Here is a 12,718-nt window from a genome sequence, read left to right on the forward strand (position 1 = left end):
TTCTTCCTACTATCATGTAGTAATTGCATAAATGTCCCCTACTGGAACCAGTCTTTATCCAATCCCTTTCTTGCCTCTTGAACCTTCGTATTTCCTGATACTTTCTCAGTAGCAGCTGGGTCCGAGATAGAATAGAAAGTTTGAGTTTTTAATTCGATACAACGCGCAAAACCTTATCAGTTATCGTAAAATTTCTCAGGGCTCTTCTCTATGAAGAATGCCTCCTAGCAGCAGGCACTGATCATTGAGGCAATCTTCCTTGGTGCCCGTTTTATTTCACAGGGTAGCCCATCTATATAACATAGCTTTATTAGCTGCATTTCTAAAATGCGATTTAATCTAACGTCGTTTCGTTGACCGTCTATTACCTCAGTTAACTTAAAATGCATGTAAATCGAATTTCACATATACATTTTGCATATATTTGGATTTTTTACAAAATTTACACACTAATAAAATTTTGTAGCCAAATTGCACATTTTGGGAAAACTTCCATTTAACATACATTGGTATTCGGCAGCTTTAAAAATAATATTATCTGTCTTAACAGGATTCGTTTGTCCATTGAAATATTATTATGGTTAACCTAATAGTATTTATTTCATAGATAGAAAGGATTGGAATATGGTTGCGTGTTTTGGGTTGATGATAAGTGCTTTGAGAAATAAGACCGGTGAAATGTCTAAACTAAATAGGAAACTATATGGAGTAAGTCCCAGTTTAAACCAGAGGATAGTAACATTAGGGCAATGAAGTAAGATCAAGGACACTACAGAACATTTTACTCGCGGAAATCAATGACATGGGAAGAGATACCTCTCCAATATTATGTATATTAAGGTCAACTCCTCTTTTTGGTTACAAAATTATAAAAGGTACCCAAACTTGATTTCCTGTCTCCTTAGAACTCAAGGATACAGTGGTACGAGCCTAAACAACAGATCTTGTTCAAGTAAGGTCGTAGCTAGGGTCTTAACCTATATTCTTTAATATGCAAGTGGCATTAGATGAAACCAATCAGGGGTGGAGCTATGCATAGCAAAGGGTTCAATTAAAGAAAATTATCCTGTATAAATAGGGCAAAAATAATTTATATATAAACTATTGATAAAAATAATCCCTTTTAGAAAAGAGAAGATTCTAGGGCAGTGGTAGGGTACCACCAAAGCTATCTAAGTAACAGACTCTCACAAGCTATAACTTACACCTATTTCCTTATTGAGGAAAGGACTTGCTTTGTTATACACATGTTACACATAAACACACACAGACACACAAGTTTCCACCGTTCATGTTTCCAAGTGTTCCCCTTTAAGTAGGCAAATACAGAGCTTCACTCCGAATAATTGATTTTTACAGGAATATTGAGCATCAGATGTTTGATCCTCGGACTAGTAGTTTCACTGTACTGATTAAAAGCCAGCATCCTCTTCAGGTGATAGAATTGATTTCAACTCCATCTCCTGCCGAGGTACAAGATATGTCAATGCTGATTCCAAGGTGGCTGATGGTAGAGTTTGCTGAAGCTGCCTTAATATATTAATGATGCGATTTTTGGTTTCTTCTGTAGCAAGATCTTTTTCAGAACATAGAACCTGTAGAAAAAGTAACATTCAATTATCGAATGTTTATATATACATAAGTTTTGGTTAATAGGCAACATCCACAATATAATGATACGTTCACACCGGCAACATCCACAATATAATGAAATTTAAAGCAAAGGGGATTTGAACACGAGAATGTTATTTAACATTGGATGCTTGAAAAGTATTACAGTCAGACCTCTCTATAACAGCATCTCTATATAACAGTCATTTACTATAAAAGCCTAGATTTTCTCAGAACCGATTTTTTATGTTATATTTTACCTCTCTATAATAGCATTCTGCCTATAACAGCAACAACCATCTTTATGACAATACGCTCTTTGTAAAGTTACCCCTCTATAACAGCCATGCAGATTTTCTAAGATTATTACTAATAATAATTCCAAATATTTAAGCAAATATTTTATAATTTTAACGTACAACTTATAATAGCTATATGTATTATCTTAAAGATAGCAATATGTTCCATGAACATATGCACATCAAATATTTTTATAACTAAAGATCTACAAATGATATCTTGCATTAGAAAAATGCCAAAAGATATTTAAAAGATCTATTTATACTTTTTGAAGATATGCATATCATTCTTTTTTCATTTGAAGATGTACACATGATATATCTTTTATTGGACAATTACCAATAATATGTAAAGGTAATCTATTCGTATTTTTTTATTGTGTGCCTTAGAGTTTAAATATTTGTGCATTTAGTTAAGAATTTTTTAATAATGTATTAGATTTCTTTAGCATTTAATTCGTGAAATATTTATATCTTTCGATATTTTGAATTTAAAATTTTTATTAATCTTTTATATATAATATTATAAAGAAAAACAATTAGTTTTTGGATAATTTTTGTCTATAACAGCCAAAATATATTTAAATGTCAAATGCTGTTATAAGTGTATAACAACCATTCACTATAAAAGCCGAAAAATTTTGGAACAAACGATGTTGTTATAGAGAGGTTTGACTGTAGGTGGACTTCTTTTTACCTCTCTACTTTAGATGCTATTAACACTATATTTTCTGCTATAGAACTGATACTCAAATTAGTATGCAAAAAAAGTAGAACAAAAACATGAAATAGTGACAAATGTAATTTTTAACGTTTCATAAGAATTCCAATGCATTTTTTATGTTTTTTTAATGAGCTATATTGGAGATTACTAAGTAATCCAAAATAGCATAACAGCCTAGGCAAGATAGAGACTCTTATTGTGAGGGTTACCTCCTTCTCTACCAGTACATTAGTAATACCTGTAAGCTTCTTGGGAAATTTTATGTCAGTCAAGAATGAACAACTTAATCTAGTATCTAATAGTTCTGATTTCAAACTAACCTCTGCAAAAACCGAAATAATTTTTGGAATGTATTGATAGCTGGGACCAATAAGTTCTATATCTGACCTGCAAATGAGAAAATTTGGTGAAACATTGAAGACTAAAAACTCATTAACTGCTACAATCAGGAGAGCTTGTAAATGCTACAAAGATCATATACTTAATATACATCAGAAGGCAACTGGTGATCTCTTATCACGAAAGCCTACACTTGGAATTGCACATCCTAATGAAATATTTCTAAAACATATAATATAAACATTGTTGCAATTATTGTCATAAACTTCCCCAACTTGCTTGGGACTGAGTCATAGTTATTGTTGTTGTTGTTGTTGCACTGTTGCAAACTTGTAAACTAGTTACAATGCTAAATAATACTTCAAGAGTTAGTTTGGCTCATGATTAGTTAGTTTTACCGATATGTGAAATCAAAAAACATGCTAGCACTAAGAACGCTTGTAATTTCATTTACAGGGAAAAGTTCTAATCATATGTCGCCATTTTGTAATCATTCCTTTTCTAATTTTACAAAACAAATGTGTGAAACAGATAAAAACCAAAGATTTAAATTAGTAAAGTGAAAACCAGATAAGAATGAAACTAGAACAAACTAATCCAGTACCTTTCAACCATCGAACATAATTCGCCATGAACATATTTGGCTTCAGCCAGGTCACCCTTTATAGGCAGGCAATTCAACCAAACCGGAATAATCTACCAAAGGATTTGGAATTAGAATTGTGAAGAAATTATAGCAAGGTTAAATAGTACATTGCAGGAACATCACTTTATCTATGAAGATCAAAAGCTATACGCTTTACCATATTTCGACATGTGAGCGCATGCACAATGAAACAGACTCTTATCAGAAGGTATTAACAAAAGGCACAAACAATTGCACCAACGACCATGTTAGCAATTGTTTGCAGTCTTCTTAAAAGGTACTGAAAATGTAAAAGTGTCTTTGAGTATTTTCTTCTCTTTCCTTTTTTAAACACTTTTGAGCTTAGTAAAGTATCTTATGTTAAGGTAAGGCTAAATCAAATGCTCTCTCCAACCCAATTTATCTGAAGGGCATCTTAAAATGTTTGACACCATTTGACTAATAATATTTACCATACAACTTTCACAATTTTGTAGATTTCAAATTCATTTAAAACTAAATTTTTAAATTTTTGATACGTCATACGATGTTATATCAACCAAACTAGATTTTCGACTATTAGTTGGAGTAATATTCTCTTCCACTACCATAAGTCAAATGAACATTTCAAACTCTAGACAAGTCAATTACTGTCACACAATATGAGACAAAAGGAGTAGGTCAAAAAGGAAATAAACTCAAAGGGATCTCCTTTAGCAAGTATAACTTAAAAAGGAAACAGAGGAATCTCAGTATACATGTATAGTAATAGATATTTTTCCCCTTTTAATGAAATGAAGGAAAAGGACTCTGCACGGAGTATCAGTACCAGTGTATTAAATAGTCCGGAGAATAACAGAAAGAGAGAAAATAAAAAAGGCTTAATAACTAAGGAAATGGCAACACTGAAGCAATTAGGAACTAATTTTTAGGAAACGTGGAAAGTACAAGCATACCAATCATTAATTACCTTATTAATCAAATTAAGTTGCATAGTATATAAATATTCTGGTCGGGTTAAGTAGACACTTTTCAAATAAAGGATGAAATAAACAAATAAATAAATAAGACAGGAATTACTGGAACCTCTTTTAAGTCTCCATGTGTATAATAATGAAGAAGGTCATCACATTACTATATTCCCATTCTAGTGCAATTTAACTTATCGAACTGAATCAGCGGCTATGAGACAAAGATTAGGATGAACCATAAAAAAATAATTGCAGCTCTCAAACTATTTGATGCATGCAAGGAAGTTTGCAATTAAGACCTAAAGGTACACCTTAAATATCAGAATTCCAACTCAAGCATATATGACCTGTAGGCTTAAGAAAGAATAGACAAATAAATGTTAGGGATTTCAAGAAGGACAAACCTGGGCCGAGTTGATACTTTCCCGATGGAACTGACATATTTTACCCAGTGCAGAAACAGCATTATCATATGCACATTCATTCTCAGGTTCACGAGCGCATAAATGCATTATCACTACATTGATCCTTGAAATAACCTCTGAATCATGTCATGAGATTAGTAGTAAGTACAAAAATGTAGTATCATTTTTCATCCACTTTTCATAATGAGAAGGATCTCAATATCATATTCAACGGTATTATACCTTTAACAACAGGTTTGAAAACAGAACTACCATATTCCGCATAAAGCCCAAGCCCATAAAGAGCATTCTGGACACGTCATCGATGGTGTTTGGTTAAATGATATCGTGAGCAACTAGAATAAAGAACCTGACAGCAACCACTAAGATAGTCAAACCTGTCTAACTCTTGGATTTTCGTCATTGCTTGCATCCAAAAACAAAGGTAGAAATATATCACAGTACCTAGTTGACAAAGGAAATAATTTTTATCAAAACAGTAATCCCAACCATTTAAGAAAAACTCATACACACAAACCCACTTTAGAGCCGCTTCAGGGCACTCCCTCACTAGGCTAGCAAAGATAACAGTTGGTGCACATCTCTCTTGAGCTGTTTTATCTTTGCCCTTCATAGAAGCAGGAAAAATTCAAAATGTAAATTAAAAAAATTAAGATAAAGATATGAATAAATAAGTAGAGTGTTAGAATGAAGGTGGTTATCATGTCCTGAACTCACCCACATAGGAATCAGAAATGATGCCAGCTCGTCAAAGAAAGGCAAGAATGCTGCCTTCACCATTTTGATCAATGTTTTTAATATTCGACAAAGCTGATAAAAGAAAAAGCTCAGGTTATTCGATAAGTAAAAGTAGAATCAAAGTGAAGCTTGCATAAAGAGTACAACAGGGTGTCATTTATATCTGAACTTCATTCTTAGAATGGAACATACCTGCCACAAAATATGATCTTCTTGCCATTTTTCCCTCCTCAGCATCAAAGTCTTCTGATTTAGCTCTCTCTTTGAGTTTTCGTTTTCTGTTTGAACTTTCTGTAATGACATGCCTTACCTCAGTCACTATTCTACGAAGCTGACCTTCATTGAGAAGTGGACTGATCTGAAAGAAGAAACATAAGGACAAGAATGACAATCCTATTTTGCTCTTCTAACTCACTTTCTGCCACTCTTGCTGTTTCTCGCTTTTATAATACTAATAGAACATTTCAAGCAATAGCTAGAAGCTGGATTAACAGGGGGTTTACTAGAAAGAAGTTTCCCAATGGAGTCGATCTAATACAAAGTTACTAAGCTGTTTGTCAGCCTCACTAGTCTTACCTGGTCAAGATAACTTTTGTGATTTCCCTATCTGTCATAAATTTGATTCCACATTTCAATTTTTTAAGAATTTTATAAAGTTTGACCATGTCTTTGTAAACTGTAGGTATAAATGCACACTTAGTAAGAATTGAATAAGGAGCTCCTACTTTACTTGATCCCCTGAACATATTAGCATGCAAGCCATCGCGTGCTCTTTGTTCCCATGTCTTCCTCTTTATAAGAGATGTACTAAGCTTTCTTTGTTTCTGGTATAATATAACTTATATGAGTTTGGCTGAGTGTTTTTGTAGATCTCTATTGAAGGAAAAGAAATTGGAGTTATTTACTGTGTGATTACGTAAAGGCCAACATTATGATCAAGTTGGAACATAAGAAATTAAAAGGCAACATACCACCACAGTAGGAAAAAATGCAAACTTGGATCAAGAATATTAAGGAAATTGTCTTCGACATAACCGAACCTGCAGGCAATTGTTCAATGTACTCAACATGACTGCAGATATATCCGTCATAGGCTCCTGCATGAGATAACAAGTCAAGTGTCACTTCTCTTTTATCCAAATAGACCGAAGTTAAACAATCTCCGAACCAAAATAATTTATAAAAAAAAAGAAGCAAAATAATAGGTCAAGAACAACCTCATGCAAAGCATCTAGCAAAGACTGCATTATATGGTCTGACAACTTTGTGAAATATGTCTCACTTGCACCTTGTGCGATCCCTTTCTCAACAGCTAGTTTAGCAGAACGCAACAAAATATACATGGCTTAAACAGCAAAAATTTAGAAAATTGCTTCAGCAATTGAAAAATTAGAAAATTAAAAACCATATGAAATCACGAGAATTCTCACAAATAACAGCACATTTCCTGAGACCATTGTGGGTATAGAATTTCAGAAGTGGAATAAAGACTGGAACAACCTGTTTAATGCATTAAGCCATTGATATGACCTGTTTAATTTGACATCACTCAACAGCACATGACAAAAACGAAAACGTGCAGATGATCATTCAGGCCAACCTGGGAAACCCATGGGTAGAAGTCTCCCTTTAATGTCTCAGCGAAGAGGCATAGCATAAAACAGGCTGCAACTTGGTTCCGCTTCACAGAGATGGTTATAGCAGGTTCAAGTTGAGCACATTGAATAAAAGGGCATGACTTTATGGATATAAGGAAGAAAATCCTGTCCTAGGCAATCGCAAATTGCAGCACATGCCTGCAATGAAATTAAGAAAATAAAAAGAGGCCAATCTAGAAAGAAATTTGATCTTAAAATGAAGTAATTTACACATACCCTTAGCAAGTATTCAGTTGGAGAATCATCCCCCTTCGTTTGTATTCCTTGTAATGATAACATAATCACTTTGATGACCTTTAATGACAACAGAAAAAAGTAAGCTCTATAATTGTGACACCAGCACAGGCCAAGACAAGAAAAAGAATGCCAAGAGATAACGGAGAGATATCACTGTCATACGTTTTGTTGCACATAATTGTTGAAAGAAATAGTAACTCAAACAAGAGTAATCTATATTATGGTTTGACCACGGTAAAGCCATGAAACAAAGCATAACAAATGAAACAAGAACGAAGCAACCTCAATCGATGGCATCTATATACGTGTTCAGTATTCCATGAGTAAGGAACTAAAAGAGATGTGTCCTATGAGCATGGCATTAATATATATGTGTTCAATCAATGGCATCGAAGCTCAGTACTGGGCATAGTTGGAAGAAGACCTGCTCTGCGTCTTCTCTAAATTTCTCCCTGCCAACAGCAGACCCAACACAGCTCATGCACTCTATCGCTCTGGCGCGAAGAATGAGATCGGATGTAAGATCTGCATTTCTCAAGAAAGCTTTCAACTGTGGCATAACAGTGTCATAATAGGTCCGGAAGTACTCCTATTTACATATAATATATCAGCCTTCATGATTGATAATTTAATCAAAAATAGAACTTAGTCAGGAATAAAAGCCCCAGTTAATACCTTAGCAGATTCAGTTATACGAGACAATGCATATAATGCTTCTTGTTGGACCATTTGTTTGCCATTCTGCATTTAAAGCAACAAAATGCCGAAAAAGACATCATTAGTCTCTTGCACTTGTCAGAAGTAACATACCTTCGTAATTTGGTGGCCTCTATAGTTGCACACCTGTACAAGTACAAGCAGTTTATTAACTATTCCATCTAGGTAAGGTATCAAAAAATCTGACTTGTTGGACACACAGAAGAAGGATAGAGCTCCAGCAGCAGATGCCTATAAAAATGCCAAAAAGGTAAAAGGACCATATTAGTTGGCATCAGCAACTGAATGGATTCACATCTACCAAATCTTTAGGCTTATGCTTATTTCCAAACTTTATTTACGGGTGCACTTTAGATACCTTCCCTGACATTTAGTAATAATTACTTCCTCTATAATCTCATAGTTTATTACAATCATTCAACGTTCTTGTAAGTCAGAAGAAAGATCTTATTGCAAATAAAATAAAGTCACAAAATAGATTTTTCAGAAACACACTGCCGAAGCCAATAAATGTTTGTATTACAAAATTCTAGAAGGGATGTTACACAATACATCCTTAATTTGCGTCATGTTGCAGAAAAGCAAAAGTGACTGTTGAGGACCAACTGGTAACAAGTTTTGCGACTAAGCAAATGAAGCAATATATAGTGAAGAGACTTCTTAGAGTAATCTCAAAATTACATCAAGAAATCAAGCAGAATGCAATAAGATGAGTGGATCAATAAAGAGCCAACTCCGACAGTTGTGGAATATTTAGTTTTAAGCCCAAGATTCTTAGGAATCAGATATACTAGAATATAAAAGGTATATTAATATTCAATTATTATCTTTATGGATAAAAATAGAAAATAAAGGGGTAGACCTAGGCAAGGTTAAAGAACTTCAACTGTATGGTACATGAGACCACCTTGTAGACGTGCAGCAAGAACAAAAACTTTGTTAGTTGTTTCATGTATCAATGATCATCTAATCTTCTTTTAGCTGGCAACTATTCTTTGGGAAACTTGCAGCATCCCTAAATAGTATATATCACATAGGACAAACCTGCACTCGTGGATGAACATGATCCATAGTTGCAGCTAATGCAGGAACTACTTGGTTATGGTATTGTTCTTGAAAATCTGGATGGTAGACAGTCGACAACCTGTCAATTGCGCAGCAAGCAGCCCATCTGACTCGAGGATGAGGATCTTGGAGACAATTTAAAACCTTTTTCACTGGTTGCTCCAGATCCTTAATCATCACCTATTATAGCAAAAAGAGTCATGATTTCGAGGTACATAATTGCCTAAGAAAAAAAAATCAAAGAGAAAACTTCAAATAATTAAACGGTGTAAAGCATAGTGGTAGAGTAATAGGGGGCAAAATATATCTTATACATTTAAGCAGTTTGCCAGAAAAAAACACCTCTAAAATGCTACGAGTTGAAATAATATTATATCCCTTATAATCAAACCATATAGCCATAACGAATACACAACTAATACAAAGTACCTGCTTCGAGCAACCTTTAGCAATCTGAGCAAGTGCAAAGGGAGCTGCATGGCGCTTCTCCCACTCTGGGGCATCCCAGTAAGAAGACAGCTGCTCTTTAGCAATAGGAACAAAAGACTTACCTCCTAATGCACGAGAAAACCGTTCTAAGAAGTGCACACTAAAGCTGTGGTTACTTGTAGTCCCTGTACTATCATACTTGGTCTCGGCACTATGCCAACCGGGGTCATCATTTGTATCGGCTAATAAGTTCACTAACACCATTAAACATCTGCTAATAAACGAGAGCAACCTCTTCATCATCCCAGGTGTCTTCTCCCAGCTTGCCTCAACCAAATTTACCAAAAATTCAACCGCCCCATGCCTCGTCTCCTCTTGCAATTTCTCATCCTTTGCTATATCCAATATTGAACCCACAACAACCACTAGTTGTCGCCTCAAGAACCTAGGCTCATTCTTCGCCAAGTCTTTTAAAAATGTCAGCACGTACCATGATGCGGCCTCGTCAACACCGCTGCTCAATGTTTCAGCCAACGTCCTCAGCACACCTGGCAATAGATCTTGAAACTGCTCCTTTTCATTTGAACTCGATACGCACTGAATGAAGTTGATCACAGCTTTTGTGGCTGCAATCCTCACATTGAGATCGAGGGTATCATCATTCAGAGTATTTCGGAATACTGAGTGCAGATCTTTTACCCAAAGGACAATTTTTTCGCCTCTATGCTCGGCTAGTTGCGCAAATATTAAGAAACCGACTTTTTAAAAAAGTTGTTTGAACTAGAATTAGTGACGCATCGGTAAAAGAAGGGCAATAACTCAGGCCAGTTGTTATCTGGAAGAGATGAAGCAGCCAGCGTATAAACAGTGTAACGAAGCTCTCCAATGATGAATTCTGATTCTTCTTGATTCATACAATCAAGGATCATACACTTGATGCTTGATTGAGTGGAGACACTTAGTTTGTGCCAAGTCCATAAGTCGTCATCTTTAAGCAACTTCTTTAAGAGGAGAGCACACTCTTGACGGGTATAAAAGTCGTGGGGAGGGCCAAGATAGTCAACAAGCTTAAGTGCAAGGGATTCTGGATCCTTCTGCTTCATCATGTTAAATATGGATTTAGCCTCCGAATCTTTTTCCTCGGAGCTGTCTATGTGATCAGAAATAAATGTTTCAAATGGCTCTGAGTCAGGCCCAAGAATAGCCTCCATCTCGGCCTTCTGTAACTGAGTAACCTTGCTATCCATTACACTATATATTAAGATGAGAGAGAGAGAGATGACTACGGAGTTGTGACAAATGAAAGAGATTGAGAGACAACTATGGAGTTGTCAGAAAACTGTAATATATTAAGGTGAAAATTACAGATACCTCCTCCAACAATGTACTATAAATATTAAGGTCAACTCCCTTTTTTGTTTCAAAAGATAATAAAAAGGGTCCCCGGGGCCAAGGCTATATATCTTAATACAATATTAAGATATTGTATATATTATTATTTTAATATAATGTTTGTTTCGAAGTTACTTAAAATTTTACTATATCGGTATTGTGAAATTCATTGTTATGCAACATAGAAGTGTTATTATATGTAACAGCTGATTTGATAATGTTTTTAACGTGGAGATATCAAGGTGGGAAAGGATGAAGATTTTAAACACCCCCACCGAGCGCAAGAGTATAATATGTTATGGTCAACTCCCCGTTTCCAAAATTACACAAAGACCCTATATAAAACAAGAATCGACGGTGATAAGACAAAGGAAGTAAATAAATAGTCAAAACAGCATAACCTCTTCAGCAGCCTTTTTTCGCAAGTCATTCCCGGTCTGAAACGACGCTGTATGAATCATAAATTCCAGAAAAATCTTCACGACAATAAACGATATCGTCTTAACACCAAATCACTTAGCATGACTGACCTCTGACTTCATTCTCAAATCTTGAGTCGATTGAGTTCCAAACTTCACCGGATCCGAGTTCCGACCCGTGAAGAACTCGCCGACGACAAGCCTTGGCCTCATCACCGCCGTCCTCCGCCGCGCTGTGAATAGTAAAAATTATAGACTCCTCCTCTGAGATTTTATATATTTTGGTCAATTCCCCTCATTATTTCCAAAATTATGAAGTTTCCCATAACCAACTCTCTAGTTTCTAGTTGTTGTGGAAGCCAAATGTATATAGTGTGAATAAGTCACAATTACTATACCAAAAATTATGACAGCCATCAAATAATAAATAAGACAATAAAGCAACAATAAAAGTAACACAAGAATTTACAAGGTTCGGCTAATTTTGCTTACTCGTCGGACACAATCAATATTTTATTCCACTCCAAAAATACAAGTGAAATAATACTCAAGAGAGAAGATACAAATGTCTTAAGAAGATAAGAAGGCAAATGAGAGCTGTGTTTAAATCCTAAACATTAGGCCTCCTTTTATAGGGAAAAATCTTATCCATTTTTGCTAACCCACCGATGTGGGACGTTGAAATTTTTGACATTTCAACAAATCTCCATCTTGGCAAAAATTCCACGTCTTCAATTTTCTCTCTATAACAAATTTTGGTTGTGTCTTCATCTTCAATCTTCAGTGTTCAACGATGTTGATCAAATCCAAACAATGTTGAAACTTGATAGCAGTCACCACTTTTGTTAGCATATCAGCAGGATTCTCCGTAGTATGAATTTTCTTCACCGTGACTCCACCTTCTTCTATGATTTCTCGTACGAAATGATACCGAACATCAATATGCTTCGTCCTTGCATGATAAACTTGGTTCTTCACTAATTGAATAGCACTTTGACTATCACAAAAAATTGTGATACATTTTTGTTCAATACCAAGCTCATTTAGCAATCCTTGAAGCCAAATTGCC

At 35.1% G+C, this 12,718-nt stretch overlaps 3 protein-coding genes across 4 annotated transcripts; all 3 read right to left on the minus strand.

Annotated features, from left to right (window-relative positions):
- Positions 1–1,075: 1,075 nt before the first annotated feature.
- Positions 1,076–6,829, minus strand: LOC104249976 (uncharacterized). The gene is made up of 10 exons (XM_070162582.1): positions 6,773–6,829; positions 5,925–6,090; positions 5,712–5,804; positions 5,516–5,601; positions 5,372–5,438; positions 5,217–5,283; positions 4,974–5,110; positions 3,578–3,669; positions 2,955–3,021; positions 1,076–1,595 (listed from the first exon to the last, which is right to left on the minus strand). The coding sequence occupies exons 2-10, from the start codon at positions 6,033–6,035 to the stop codon at positions 1,413–1,415; spliced, it is 903 nt and encodes a 300-aa protein (XP_070018683.1). The 5' UTR covers positions 6,036–6,090; positions 6,773–6,829; the 3' UTR covers positions 1,076–1,412.
- A 120-nt stretch (positions 6,830–6,949) lies between these two features.
- LOC138868159 (uncharacterized) lies at positions 6,950–11,974 on the minus strand. Of its 2 annotated transcripts, none has more exons than XR_011403640.1 (8): positions 9,839–11,974; positions 9,389–9,589; positions 8,471–8,575; positions 8,303–8,368; positions 8,052–8,216; positions 7,607–7,684; positions 7,333–7,528; positions 6,950–7,232 (listed from the first exon to the last, which is right to left on the minus strand). XR_011403640.1 is itself a non-coding variant. In XM_070162581.1 (8 exons), exons 2-8 carry the CDS (start codon positions 10,139–10,141, stop codon positions 7,439–7,441), a joined length of 1,008 nt encoding a protein of 335 aa, XP_070018682.1. In that variant the 5' UTR covers positions 10,142–11,678; positions 11,761–11,974; the 3' UTR covers positions 6,950–7,438. The 2 variants fall into 2 exon arrangements, 1 of the variants encoding a protein (XP_070018682.1); XM_070162581.1 differs by having other exon boundaries at positions 6,950–7,528; positions 9,839–11,678; positions 11,761–11,974.
- Positions 10,585–11,085, minus strand: LOC138881518 (uncharacterized). The gene has a single exon (XM_070161751.1). It carries the CDS (start codon positions 11,083–11,085, stop codon positions 10,585–10,587), a length of 501 nt encoding a protein of 166 aa, XP_070017852.1.
- Positions 11,975–12,718: the final 744 nt, after the last annotated feature.

This window comes from Nicotiana sylvestris, chromosome 11 (genome assembly GCF_000393655.2).
Source record: "Nicotiana sylvestris chromosome 11, ASM39365v2, whole genome shotgun sequence".
Lineage (NCBI taxonomy): Eukaryota > Viridiplantae > Streptophyta > Magnoliopsida > Solanales > Solanaceae > Nicotiana > Nicotiana sylvestris.